This window comes from Aspergillus bombycis, assembly GCF_001792695.1.
Source record: "Aspergillus bombycis strain NRRL26010 chromosome Unknown contig00022, whole genome shotgun sequence".
Lineage (NCBI taxonomy): Eukaryota > Fungi > Ascomycota > Eurotiomycetes > Eurotiales > Aspergillaceae > Aspergillus > Aspergillus bombycis.
The window spans coordinates 357,252-371,806 of NW_019170024.1; the positions used below are offsets into that span (position 1 = coordinate 357,252).

The 14,555-nt window shown below is 51.8% G+C and overlaps 4 protein-coding genes across 4 annotated transcripts; 3 read left to right on the plus strand and 1 right to left on the minus strand.

The window, feature by feature from the left end:
* Positions 1–1,520: 1,520 nt before the first annotated feature.
* Positions 1,521–1,973, plus strand: ABOM_004263 (uncharacterized protein; the record flags this gene model as incomplete). The annotated part of the gene is made up of 1 exon (XM_022531393.1): positions 1,521–1,973. The coding sequence occupies one exon, from the start codon at positions 1,521–1,523 to the stop codon at positions 1,971–1,973; it is 453 nt and encodes a 150-aa protein (XP_022391239.1).
* Positions 1,974–6,628: 4,655 nt separating this feature from the next.
* ABOM_004264 (beta-glucosidase) lies at positions 6,629–9,148 on the plus strand (the record flags this gene model as incomplete). Its single annotated transcript, XM_022531394.1, has 2 exons — positions 6,629–6,806; positions 6,861–9,148. The coding sequence occupies 2 exons, from the start codon at positions 6,629–6,631 to the stop codon at positions 9,146–9,148; spliced, it is 2,466 nt and encodes an 821-aa protein (XP_022391245.1).
* A 704-nt stretch (positions 9,149–9,852) lies between these two features.
* ABOM_004265 (SDR family NAD(P)-dependent oxidoreductase) lies at positions 9,853–11,787 on the plus strand (the record flags this gene model as incomplete). Its single annotated transcript, XM_022531395.1, has 4 exons — positions 9,853–9,904; positions 9,980–10,717; positions 10,855–10,921; positions 11,451–11,787. 4 exons carry the CDS (start codon positions 9,853–9,855, stop codon positions 11,785–11,787), a joined length of 1,194 nt encoding a protein of 397 aa, XP_022391244.1.
* A 352-nt stretch (positions 11,788–12,139) lies between these two features.
* Positions 12,140–14,098, minus strand: ABOM_004266 (C2H2-type zinc finger protein; the record flags this gene model as incomplete). The annotated part of the gene is made up of 6 exons (XM_022531396.1): positions 12,140–12,240; positions 12,289–12,351; positions 12,399–12,426; positions 12,485–12,561; positions 12,608–12,748; positions 12,799–14,098. 6 exons carry the CDS (start codon positions 14,096–14,098, stop codon positions 12,140–12,142), a joined length of 1,710 nt encoding a protein of 569 aa, XP_022391243.1.
* Positions 14,099–14,555: the final 457 nt, after the last annotated feature.

The window sequence follows — 14,555 nt, forward strand, 5'->3', positions numbered from 1 at the left end:
TCTTTGGTCTTGGTGTCTTGAGTGATGCATATTGTATGTAGCCGCTGCAGGCAAGGTTACCGACAATACTGATGAATCCTCCTGTCTTATCGGTCTGTCACCGGGCTATGCATACGGCTTTAGCTATGTTTAATGCTCCAGATCAAGATGGATGTCATCCATGGGCCAGCAAGCCAATCGTGAATTGGCAAGGCTACGTATTTATCAACTCCCCCTCACAGATATGATTATTGGAGGGTTGAGAGACAAGCGCGACAAGCCTTCTCATACTTTCCCAACACAGTATGCCCCATAGAGTCCCAGATATGACGATGGATATCCACCTTGATACGTAGGAGATTATTGAGATTAGTCAAATATCACCCTGGCTGTCGGCTTTACCCCAGTGCGGAGAACGTGGTATGTGCTGTAAGATCGCCGATTTATCTGCAAAAGGTGGCGGAAATGTTCCACAGTATAGGGGACTTTGGTGGCCTGGAGATACAACGATACTCCGCCGACATTTTTACCATCCCTCGTATTCATCAGAAGATTCCGTTCCTCTATGTGAGGATATTGCTATGCTGTGCGTATGCAATGCAAGCGATCTCTAGGAAGCGGGAAAGTCTTCGCTCTGTGATACCGGAGAGCTTGATCAAGCCCTTCAACTTTCGGTACGATGTTTCTTTGTCCAAATTTCAACAACATCGATATGGATTCCTGGCAGACGTAAGTGAGGCTAGGTTTAGGCAGCAGTGTGAGTCTCTATCTTGCGAAGTGAGCGAGGAGTCTCAAGAGCCGCGTGGTTCATCATCTTCTTCTTTCAATTATGGGCTGGACAGAGATAGGACGGTGAGGACGATGGAAGAGAAATTGATAAAACCAATGTGGTGATCTTGGTGCTTTTGTGTGCGATCGATACCTACTTTACTTGTGGTATTTCCATAGCAGAGATTTGGTCACTGATGTTGGCCCGAGAGTACTCTCGAGGGCCTGTTGGAAACTTCATGTAACATACATACATTCAGGCACCCCGGGCTGTGCCGAGGCCTATGCATGTACCATGTTGACTCTAATGTAGCTGAACCAGCCCCTAAGCGTCCCCCACCAAGGTGTGATACACAGGGTCCAAACGTTACGCACGGTCCAACCCCAGAGAACCCCTCACTTTTCTATTGAAACGTAGTTTAATGGTGTTTTGCATAGCTTTCATCTTTAAAAGGCAGGTGGGGTGGAACTCACCCCGGAAATTACGTTATTAGAGAGCGGAGATGATGCCTCTTTTGATATGGCACGCGGCTGTGCTCTAAACCCCCATATTGTTGGAGTGAGCCTTGCGGGGCACAGATACCGCGCATATATGTAATTTAAATGCTCGAACTACTGGAGCAGATCAGCCGTATCACGCACGTCCTTTACGGCTCCGTCTCATTTTCTATCTAGCTGCTTCTTTCCAGGCCCAAGGTGAACCAGTTCCGCAAGTCAGACCGAACGTTACTAACTGCTGCAAGTTCCAATAGTGGATCGAGGACGTCGTCGTGATGTCCGGGATAGAAATCGTAGGAGTGGTTGCAGCAGCCCTCCAAATTGCTGAACTTGGATCTCGCGTGTCGGTGAAGCTCTGTACACTCTGTCACCGGACGAGACACGCGGATACAATCCTCAGTGGCCTCTCGAAGGAGGTTGCGCTCACCTGCAACGTTATGCGCCAGCTGGGTGCTAGCCTCAAGGAAGACAAAGATGCACATTTATACTCTGCAGAGGCGTGCAGTACCGCGGAAACGGTGCTGGACGAATGCCAGAAGGTTTTCGATGAGATAAACAAGATAATCGACGTGTCGACCAGGTCTACCTTCCGCCGAGTCGCACTTGTGCTTGCGGAGGCTCGGCGGGACTCCAGCTTGACAGTTCTGAGAAGTAACCTGGAGAAGATGAAGTCGACAATGCTCCTGATGCTCAATGTTATCATATATGCCGGACAACTTCGCAAGTAAGATTGGCCGTTCCCCTCTCTCTTGTTTCACTTGCTAAGTGCCAGCGTGCAGGCAAGAAAAAGGTCGAGCGCTTGTCGCACAGCGCGAAGTAATCACTGCCCTTGTAGAAGAACAGAACGCAAACGAGGGGAGGTACCATCTGCTGAGCAAAGCCGTGCAGCAGTGCGACGAACTTCAGCGATACTATCATTTGGTGAAGGCTATACTGCATGATATCGATGCAGTACAGCACTGTCTCGACAAGGAACGCCATCACAGGATCCGTAATGGAATAGTCCATTTGCATAATGCTGAGAAGTCAGTTCTAAGTCAAGCATATGGGGATAAGGTCTCCCAGTGCTTCCAAGAACCGTTCTTCGACTTTGTATCAATTGGTTCCCCCGGTATCAGCAGGTCTTCTAGAGCTCCGTCTTATCCAATTATCACATACGGTGGTAGGATGGCTGGGCGAGTGCAGCGGTATACCCCTGCCCATACAGCCAGAACAGCTCAATTTTCTCAGTCATATATCCCCCGGCCACCTCCACCTCACGTTCCGGGGTACCAACTAGAAAACCCCCAGAGCCCGATGCCACCTCCCCCCCCTAGGCCCCCACCCTCACCAGGTACAAGATATAAGCCCTCCAATGTGACGGTCTCACAAATGCAGCCACACCAGAACATTGGGTATGAGGCATGGCGGAAAGCATGGCCCAAAGGACCACCTCCACCTCCACCTCCAGCGCCCCCGACAAGAAGCGCAACATACGTCCCTGGGGGTGTTCCTTTCGGCCCGAGCGTTGGAATGCCAAGGTTCGATTCGCATACCACCCTTACGAATGAAAACCAAGGGTGTGTGCCAAGGGGAGAGAGACAGCGACCACCAATCAATCCACCACAACACTACCCCCCTACTCGCGTAGCTTCATCTAACGATAATAATGACTGGCATTCCCCAATCCTGTCGCCAGCCACACTTCATGATGCGCAACAAGGAATTCAGGTTCATCAGGAACCATCGCCCACGGCGGACTTGATATTTAAGCGCTCGCGGTATAACAGCTCGGACCCTGCTATAGATCGACAGGATGAATCAGATAGGCAAGATAACGTGCGTCTATCGCCACAAGAGACGCATGTGCGTCATCCCAGCGGCGACAATCCGTCATCCGACTCTTCCCATGACCATGGTAAAGGGTTCTTTTATTTTTTGAGGAGGAAGAAGATGATGAGAGAAGCAGGCCCTCCTTATCCACCACCCGTAGAGCAATCCCCGGAGTCGCCAACCAGTCCAGTGAACATGTGGCAAAACAGGTCTACCCATCTGGATTGGGGAGCAAATTCCAGCGATGTTGATGTGTCACTGTGTGGGGGTTCCCCAGATGCATCCGTTTCAAACCGCAAGCAGCTATCCTCTCGGTCTGAATCCATGAATAAGGGGAAGAAGTGGGCGTTGGTCACCTTGAACGGGCTGGACTATCGCCTGGTTGATATCACGGACATGGACTCTGCCCAGACTCTGCGCGCCTCAATCTGCCAAGGTGCCGGTATCCATGACCCTGATACTGCCCAGATATACCTGACGGCGCCGGGCCAATCGGAGCATGAAGAGCAGCTGAGTGATGCCAGTCGGGTGTTTTGCAAGAGAGAGAAAGCAGATACTGCTGGCTCACTAAAGTTGCTTGTGTGCGACTCATCAATGCACCGTGGCATCCACAATCCACCGTCAACCTTCGCGGGTCATGGGATATCATTCCCAGAAGCTCTTTGCGCATCGTCACCAACGACAGCTCAACACAGCCTTCCGGGAACAAAACCGGATGAAGAAGCCATCGATCAGCGTGCATACTCGCCGGCGACACCATCTTCCTTGCAGAAAGCTACATCTAACGGAGGTCGGGATGTATCACAAGATCCAGCCACAGCATCATCTATGGACGCTGCCTGTGACCAATTTGATCAGGGTGAGCTCGCCTCGGCCGATCCCCTACCTAGAATGTATGAACATAAGCGTAAACTCGAGCGGAAGCAACAGATTTATCACGAAACAAAGCCTACCCCTCTCTATGTAGACACTGGTTACAGGCGAAGTGGCGTTATTGATTTCGATTCTCCTCGGATATCACCCGATGGAGAAAACATAGGACTCTCGGTCAATCCGCTACCTCAACGCAGGGCTCCACCCGTCCCTAGCGAAGCATCGACCCTAAGGAAGGTCAATTCTCTTAGGGAAAAGGGCAGAAGATTAGGATGTCAACCCGGTCTAAAAGCGACGCGCGGCAATGTGACCCGCGCAACTGGCGAGTCATCGACATCTGATGACGATAAAGCGGGGGCTGTTTCGAAAGGCCCGGATTTTTACTTTAAAGAAGGTAAGCGTCTCACCTCGTATTGCGTCGGCTAATAAGGTGCGCTGTCTAACATCATTGTTCAGAAGTGCCGGTACAAGTTATCCCAAAGCCGCAAGAAGATTCCGATGACGATTCGGACGATGGCCTTTTTGCAAAGCCATTAACTAATAGCCAGACTCCAACGACGGATGGAGGGTCTGGTTCAAGCGTCCAAACCCGGGAAGGAACACCTAGAAAACCGTCCTTCACTGTTGTTACGCAGTCAGAGCTGAAAGAAGGGATGATTAACCGCCTCACTCTGTATGTCCACTTATCCTTCTTCTAATCGGTCATTTTGCTAAATGCATCAGGGAATCATCGGGCCTGCCAACTGCGCAGACTCCCCTTACCCAAGATCCGCCCTGCGAACCAAAGCCAGAGTATGAATTCTTGGATACAGAGCTTCACACCGAGCATCACGAGAGCTTTAGGGACGTACACAAAGCTCTCAACAAGACGCCTCATGACTTGGAGAAATACCTAGTGCGCTGGACGACACTCTCGGTGGATGAACTCAGAATAGCGTGACTGTAGTGAAGTGCGAGTAGCTGCTGGTTCAGGCTTTCCCCATTTACTATTACCTCACGAAGTACACCTATCGAGTCTTACATGAATATGAAGGCGTTTTTGTTCTACTGGTACTTATTTTTGATCCACAGGAGACGACCACTTATATGTTAAAGTAAATTAGTGCAATTGCAGGTAGCAGACTAGCCACGATCTACTAAACACCGGGTGTACTATTAAAGGATGTCATTGATTATTCTCTAACCTAAGCATGCCATACGAACAAGAAGACATATTTAGAGAGAGAAGGAAACAAGAGGGAAATCTAGCAGGAAAAGGGCAGACAAGCAGGATATGCACCTGGCGTCTACAGCTATACCGACGCGCAGCCCTCAGAGGGTTGCTCAAGACCTCATAGTTGTTATAACCCATTCCTAAATAGACTGCATAGAACGATGATCCAGCATTGAAAGTTCCTGTTATTTGCGTGTGTTCCAGTATTCACATCTATTAATCTCGTGTATATTTGATATCACTTCATTGTCAGATGAAATGCCACTGTATTTTAGTCTAATTGACTAGAATCAAGTCCTTAGATCCTTTCTTCATTCGGTTAAACCAGTTCTAGCACAATGAAGATTATATACTACGAGATACAATAGTAAGACAGAAGAAACATACATCCACCACAAACTGAGTGAGCAGTATAATGCATGACCGCCACTATGCAGACCAACGACTAGCAGAGCCAGTTCAACAAAGACCCCGAGTTCGGCTACAGCCTACCGGGACGTTGACACGCACAAGTATGCACAACAGTAAATCCCCACACTCGGCTTCGGCTACACTTAATGCCTCTCAGACCAAACCCGATGGATGCCCATCCATGGGTCAACAAGCCAATTGTAAATTGGCAAGGCCAAGCATTTCTCGGCTCCCTACTTTCAGACACGACGATTGGTGCGTTTGAAGAACAAGCACGACAAGCATTTCCACATTTTCCCAACACGGTACCCTTTAGCGCTGCCCCGTGGAGTCCCGGATATAACGATGGGCAGAAAATGTGGAGGGAGAAGGAGAAAGTGTGGGGTTGTTTACCCGAAGTTGTCCCGGGACAGGGCCTAAGTCACAACATTGGCACTTCTTTGCCGGTTTGTCGTGGAGAATGGTTTTAGAGAATTGTCGATGGACAAGAGGTGTTCGTTGATGATATCCAGCGGTGTGTCGGTGCAACGGGGCACAATGAATATGAGGATAGCTCGGTATACCGACGATGGGGAAGCTTGCGTGCACTGACTCCGTAGTTAAATGGATCCTGTTGTGTGGTAACCGAAAGTCGGTGACTCTCCGATGTCAAGCCATTTTCAGGCTCTTCTCTATCGGCCGGCAACGAAGCCGTCTTACCCGATCCACCACTCCGAGAATATAATCGGACGTCAGGCTATATCGTCATATCGTCATGTACCGTGTACCGGGAAATTTATTAACTACTCGGCCGTGTGGTGGGCTCGCCGCTCGGCTGAAGCCCGTACCGGAGAAGCTAATGGAGCCAGCCAACATTCATGACATAACATGAGTTGCTAGTCGTTCTTGAAAGTCAATCATACTCGGCTCCCAGCAACAAAACACCCCACGAGTGGATCCGCGAGCTCCGGGGCCCCTCTGGGGTATCTCTGGGGTGGGATGCTCGAAGAAAGACCTCAAAAAAAGACATATAAAGAGAGAAGCCATGTCCTCCCGAGTCTTGACTAAATCCAAGAACCTCGACATTCTGCCGTCATGTTGTCACCACAAGCTCTGTTTGGAGCGTTGGTGCTTCTCTCGGCTCCTTCGGCGGTGGTAGCCGATACCTGCCAGGCACCGATTAACCACCCAGGAGAGCCTTTCAGCTATGTTCAGCCTCTTAACACTACCATCCTGAGCCCTTATGGTCACTCGCCGCCTGTCTACCCTTCACGTAAGTAGCCTTGGTCTCTTACATAGGTTGGACTCCTGATCTGACACTGAACAGCAAACACCACCGGCAATGGTGGCTGGGAAACAGCATTGGTCAAGGCCAAACAATGGGTGAACAAGCTCACGCTGGAAGAGAAGGCCTGGATGGCAACGGGCCAGCCTGGTCCCTGCGTTGGCAACGTTCTCCCGATTCCACGTCTCAACTTCAGCGGCATCTGCCTCCAGAACGGACCTCAATGCGTGCAGCAGGGAGATTACTCCAGCGTCTTCGTTAGCAGCGTTTCAGCCGCCGCAAGCTGGGACCGCAAGTTGCTGTATGAGAGAGCGTATGCATTGGCCGAGGAGCACAAAGCAAAGGGCTCCCATGTCATTTTGGGCCCCATCGGAGGACCTCTGGGCCGCAGTCCCTATGACGGTCGTACCTGGGAGGGCTTCGCTGCCGACCCTTACCTCACCGGTGTCTGCATGGAGGAGACGATCAACGGTATGCAGGATGCGGGTGTGCAAGCAAATGCAAAGCATTTCATTGCCAACGAGCAAGAGACGCAGCGCAACCCCACATATGCTCCAGATGCCAACGAGACTACCTATATCCAGGACTCCGTCTCTGCCAACATCGATGACCGTACCCTGCATGAAATCTATATGTGGCCGTTCGCAAACGCCGTTCGTGCCCGGGTGGCTAGTGCCATGTGCTCGTACAACCGTCTGAATGGCTCTCACGCGTGTCAGAACTCCTACCTGCTCAACCACCTTCTGAAGGGCGAGCTTGGCTTCCAGGGATATGTCATGTCTGACTGGGGTGCTACCCACAGTGGGGTGGCATCTATTGAAAGCGGAATGGACATGACCATGCCCGGAGGATTCACCCTCTATGGTGAGCTTTGGACCGAAGGATCCTTCTTCGGCAAGAACCTCACTGAAGCTGTGCAAAACGGCACTGTCCCAATGTCCCGTCTGGACGACATGATCGTGCGCATCATGACTCCCTATTTCTGGCTTGGCCAGGAGAATAATTACCCTAGCGTGGACGCTTCCGTCGGCCCTCTCAATGTCGACTCGGCCCCCGACACCTGGCTTTATGACTGGAAATTCACTGGTGCCACCAACCGTGACGTTCGGGCAAACCACAGTGCCATGATTCGCGAGCATGGAGCTCAGTCGACGGTTCTGCTCAAGAACGAACGCAACGCGTTGCCCCTCCGCAAGCCCCGTAACATTGTGATCGCCGGAAACGACGCCGGCCCTCTCACGCAAGGCCCCAACCTTTCGGGTGACTTCGAGTATGGTGTCCTCGCGGGCTCTTCAGGCTCTGGTTCCTGCCGTTTCTCGTACTTGTCGACACCTCTTGACGCTATCAATGCTCGGGCCCGCAAGGATGGGTCCCTAGTCCAGTCCTATCTGAACAACACCTTGCTCACCACGACAGCATTAACCTCCCCTCTATGGATCCCCCAGCAGCCCGACGTCTGCCTTGTTTTCCTCAAGTCCTTCTCCGCGGAAGGTGAAGACCGGACCTCGTTGGAGCTCGACTGGGATGGAAATGCCGTCGTGGAGGCCGTTGCCACCCACTGCAACAATACCATTGTCATCACGAACTCCGGCGGTGCCAACGTCATACCCTTCGCCGACCATCCCAACGTCACCGCCATCCTGGCGCAACACTACGCCGGTGAGGAGACCGGAAACGCCATTGCGGACGTCCTCTACGGCGACGTGAACCCCTCGGCCAAACTGCCGTACGTGATCGCCTACAACGAGTCAGACTACAACGCGCCCCTGACCACCGGCGTGCAGACCAACGGCACCTACGACTGGCAGAGCTGGTTCGACGAAGAGCTCGAGGTCGGGTACCGGTACTTTGACGCGCACAACATCTCCGTGCGCTACGAGTTCGGCTTCGGCTTGAGCTACACCACCTTCGACCTGAAAGACCTCAAGGCCAAGGGCTCTGCTGCCGCGGCCAATCTTACCGCTCTCCCGACCAAGCGGCCCACCGAGCCAGGCGGTAACCCCGCGCTCTGGGAAACGGTCTACACCCTGGAGGCGGAGGTGTCCAATACCGGGGCCGTGGATGGTTTCGCTGTGCCCCAGCTGTACGTTGAGTTCCCTCCTTCTACCCCGGCTGGTACCCCGCCAAGCCAGCTTCGTGGATTCGACAAGATCTGGCTCGAGGCTGGTGAGACGAAGACGGTCTCGTTTGACTTGATGCGTCGTGATGTCAGTTACTGGGATGTTGTTGCCCAGGACTGGCGTGTTCCGGATGGAGTTTTCACCTTCAAGGCTGGCTTTAGCAGCCGTGATTTCCGCGCGAACAGTGTTGCCACGCTAGTCAAGGCATGATTATGATTACGACATGACGTTATGGGTTTGAATCGACTTTGTAAGGAGCCTTAAAAGGTATTTGGAAAATGTGGAAGGGTTAATTGGAAGGGAAATCAAATTGATCTCTTTTTGCAGGTGTAGATGGATATCTTCGCGGGCTCTTGGAGCTGGTTGTATCGATGCTCCTATCCGAATGAGACTATATTAATTTTGATACATCTGTGAATTCAATGGCTTACCACACAAGCTTTCTAGAGCATCCTCCTCGCAGTAATGTTGCCCACCACCGCAATTCCACCGTTACTTTGGTTCTCATGCTATGATGGTGAAGATGCACATACATACAGTGCAGTACAGATGTAGGTAGAGTTAGATGGAGATAAGGACGTACCACCGGAACCCAAAAGGGTAAATTTCCGTGGGTGGAGATGCAGAATGCCACCACGATCCACAGCAACCCTTCAACGACCCATTGCGCGGGCAAATCGGTAGGAAGCGGATAAATAGATTTGGATTTAAACGGCATGGTACTGGGTATGGGATCTGGACTATATAAAGCAGGCTCGTCGTGCCTGGCGCGTGATCCAAGTAGTAAAAGTTTGTATCTATAAGACTATAACCATATCCGGGGAACTTCCGTCTACATCTACAGACACCTACCTATACAGTACACACGTACCTCTCTCTCTACATCGACCTCCACAAAAGCCACTACATATACAATGTCCAGACCCCTAGAAGGCAAATTCGGCATCGTCACCGGCGGTTCGCGGGGTAAGTTCCAAGTCCCTACAGCCCACCTTATCCCCTCCCCACACAGACACACTCACTCAACTAACCAAACCCCAGGAATCGGCGAAGCGATCGCCCGCAACCTCGCCGCAAAGGGCTGCTCCCTACTACTAAACTACACGTCCGCGAGCTCCCAATCCCGGACCGAGGACCTGTGCACGGAGCTCGCAAGTCAACACTCGATAAAATGTGTCTGCGTGCAAGCCGACCTCTTCCACACCGAAGAAGCAACAGCCACGATCCTCAAGGCGGCTCAGGAAAACTTCAGTTCCGAGACGACAGGCACCCTCCAAGTCGACATCCTAATCAACAACGCGGGCGTGAGCAAGGACCGCTTCCTCAACGACGAGGAAAAGGGCCCCATGGACCGCGAGTACTTCAACTGGCATTACACCATTAACGTGCTGGCGCCGTTGCTGCTGACGCAGGCGGTTGCGCCGTTCCTGCCGACCGATCGCAGTGGTCGCATCGTCAATATCTCCAGTGTGTCGAGCAGCATCGGGTTCACGGGCCAGACGGTGTATGGGGGTACGAAAGCGGCGTTGGAGGCGATGACGCGCACTTGGGCGAGGGAGTTGGCGGATCGGGCTACGGTGAATGCGGTGAACCCGGGGCCTGTTATTGGGGATATGTATTTTGCCACTGGGGAGGCGTTTTGGCAGCAGATGCAAGGGTTTATGGATAATACGCCGTTGAGTAAGGTGGTGGACGGCGACGAGAAGATGAATAGCTTGACGGAGGAGCAGCGGTACTTGATTAAGGAGAAGATGGGCGGCAGACGGCCGGCCTTTACCAGTGAGATTGCGGGGGTGGTGGGGATGCTGTGTACGCAGGATGGGCTGTGGTGTACGGGGAGTGTGGTGTGTGCCAATGGGGGCATGAAAATGGGTCTTTGATTGATGTTTGATGTTTCTTATGAACAATTGATATAGAATTAGAGTGTTTGGTTTGGTTTGGTTTGGTTTGGGGTGTTGTATGGATTGATGTCCGTGAGGAAAAGTAGGGCACAGGAATGCACATGAAATAAACATTAGTCAAGTACCGACGTCATCCCTCGGACCATTTCATCACCCCATTCATTCATCTCCAACCAACTCTTCTCCTCTGGACTCGACTCGCAAGTCAACTATCCCCATCAACTCAATTCCATCCCAACAACAGAAAACCAACCTCGTTTAACTAAGAAAAGCAATAAAACACCAACCATGCCTCCCCTGCGCATATTCTCCCCCCGCCTCCTCCGCCCTTCGCGGACCATCACTCCAACTCCCATCCGCAACCTCCGACTACTATCAACATGTCTTCCAAAGCGCCTTTCACCAGTCATGATCACTACAGCCAAACACCCCTCGCTTTCTCGCCCCCAGTTCACAACACAAACAAGATGGCGATCAGCTCAAACCTCCAGCGGCAAAAGCCAAGCTGACTTGATGGTCGAAGAACTCCAAGAACTGTATACCCCCCTCTCCTAAACCCCCGAACCCCCGTCTCCAGCCTTAATTGGATGTCTTACTAATTCGAACAAAAGCTACGAAACCGCTAAAGACGAATTCGAAATCGCAACCGACAGCACGAACGGCACGACCATCTACGCGGCCTCGGACCGGGAGTCGGCGCGAGACGCTCTGAATCAGCTGAGCGCGGTGTTTGCGCTCTATACGACCGAGATGCCCTCATATGGGGAGTCGCAGCAGCCGCAGCAGACGCAGCCGGATGATTCCGGAAGTCAGATGGTGTCGACGTATTTTGATCCTGGGGATATCAAGCCGGAGGTCCGCGAGGAGGTCAAGAGGAGGGTTGGGCATCGGCTGAGGGAGCTGGAGAATGCGGTTGAGGCATTGGAGGAAAGGGCTAAGGATGACTAATGGTTCATTTAGTTTGTGGGTCTAATTGCGGAGGTAATAGACGGTAGATTGTTGGCATTAGTCGACGGCGACAACATGATATTGCATTGTTGTCAGTATTCCGTGGGATGCTTTTCATCTGCTGATATAGCAAATGGATACTATACATGACTTGTAACATAGACGAATCGTCATTGGACAGCTCGTTAATCATCATATATCCAACCTAGGTATCTCTTTTTCCGCTCTGCGAATAGTCCTGAATGCAATGTAAATCCGACCACTAGATATATATTCCAACTCCGGCCGCGCCATTCCCCGTCTCGACTGTAGGTTGTAAAATAGGTATAATAGGGCCTGAGAACTCCGAACTCTAAACAATGGGGAAAGAGAGTGTAAACTGGTCTGAAACAGGTGACATCATGGTCGAACTGTCGTGTTTGTGGGTCGATCTCATGTGTCGCTTGAGTTGGTCTGGCATGGTCAGCATGGAGAAGGCCAGAAGATGTTCTAGGTACTCACCAGGTCGAGTAAAGCTCTTGGTGCATCCTGGGTAAATGCATTTGTGTTTCCGTTCACCATGTGCTGTATCTGTTAGTATCACAGCTGGCAACAAATGGACTGCAACATACTTAAGCGGTGGCTAGACATGTTTGATGACTGCAAGAATTTTGTTAGTGTTGGCTTGCCTTACGTGGTGGATAAACTAGACACTCACATCACCGGTCTGGAAGTTACATCCAGGAAAAGTACACTTGAAAGGTTTCTCTCCGGTGTGCGTCCGTGAATGGGTTTCTATTCAGTCAGCACGAGTTATCTCACACCATAGAACTGTACATACTCAGTTCACTACTGTCTGTGAAAGCCTTCCCGCATTCAGAGCACTTGTAGGGCTTCTCCCCCCGGTGGCTTCGTTCATGGCGTTCCAACGTTGCCTGTCGAGCGAAAAATTTGCCACAGACCGAGCATTTGAAATTCTTGTCTTCCCAGTATGTCAGTCACTATCCGTGATGAGGATGGGTGAGGGCTTACAGTTGCTATGGGTCAGGAAATGGCCTTGTAATTTTGACTTCTGCGAGAAGGGCTCATCCGGGCGGTGGCAGCCCTCCCAGCAGCAGTAATATCCGGTACCCTTGGCGCCATTGATGGTTGACATGTGTTGCGCGATCAGATGCTCCTGAAGAGTGCAGGAATCAGAGAATTCTGCTCCGCAAATGGTCTTCACTCCGCTTGACATGGTGGTCCACTTGCAGACATGCACTTCGTTCTCGGTCGGAGTAATCGGGCTTGTCAGCACCGACGGAGTCCCGCCCTCCAGAGGTGGAGGGGTATCGCCCGGGCTAGATATCAATTGCGAGCTCACACTGGACCGGGACTGGCGGGAATATGGCGAATAATGTCCGTACGGGTGTACATGAGCATGCGTGTGCGTACGACATCGGTGATGCGTACGACAGGGGCCCCTCGAGGGGTTACTGTGGATATGTACCGGGCTTTTCATGAGGTCGTTAAGATTAACATTAGGCGGGATATGGAAACAGGCGAATGAATTAGAATTAGTGTCGGGATTCGGTTTGTTAACATGGTCGCAGTTTGTGTTTTCGTGTACATGAAAGTTTTGACAGGCAGAAAGGTCAGGGCACATTCCCAACATGTGGAATACATCTGCCGGATTAACGCCGTTCTGAGCCGGGAACGGTTGGTGCATCATGTTGCCGTGAGCGTCTTTAGAAGAGTCATGGAAATGAAAGTGAGGGAAGCTGTGAGAGTGGCAATGGGCGACTGGGATCGAATGCTGAGGGAAGAGGGAGTCCATAGAGGGCTGAGGGGCTACCATCTCCTGGGTGACATTGCCCGTTGTTTTGGGCAGTTGTTCTCCTTGCGATTGTCCCACTGTGCATGCCGAAAGTAACTCGTTTGATTCTAAATTAATGGGGCCTGCTAGCCCTAAAAGAGACTCAAGGGTATGGTCTGCAACAGTTGCATCGTTACCATTGTGATCAAAGCAATGTTCATCAAAGCAGAGGGCCTCGGCGTTCTCGCAGTGCGTATCGTCACAGCCATCATTGCAGTGGGTGTCAGCGCATGCGGTATCATCACACTCCACGAGCCCGTCGCAAACCGAAGGGCAAGTGATGGAGCAGTCGTCCATGTCGCAGCAGGCGTCGTCGACATGGCAGTGGTCGAGCGAGGCGTCATGTCCTTCGCCTGGGCAATCCCACTGGGATGCTCGGGGGGCGTCAGACTGGCTCTCCGATTCTTTCCCGTCTATATGGAAGGACTCCCAATGACACTCGAGGCAGTAATCGTCCTTTTTAGTGTGAGAAGCCATTGTGCACGGCAAACCCAACCGACGTCACTTGACGTCGGGACAGTCTCCTGGTACCCGGTAGAGAGATCAGACCGTTTGATTTGAATCCAGGAACAAAGTTCACGAAGGGTCAAACACAAGTGCCACCCGGAGAGAAGGGAAGAGAAGAGTGAGGCGGGGAGATCACTCGGCGGTATGGGGTCTTTGTCCTTGAGCACTCCAGACTTCGCCAACGTTAGCCCACATCGCCACCACGCGGTCGAGCAGACAGGTATAGTACATACCAATAAGAAAGGTCGCAATCTTGCCAGTTGCAGTATCCGCGGGATATAACCGAGATTGTTCAACCAGGTTCAACCAGCCATGCACAGTGCGTCACGATCGCCTGGAATGGCCGGTGCAATTGGAAGCGAAAAAACCTGACCGCCTGGGGCATGAGGGACCAGAGGGGGCGAGGACCTTGGGAGCGTTCTGAGAT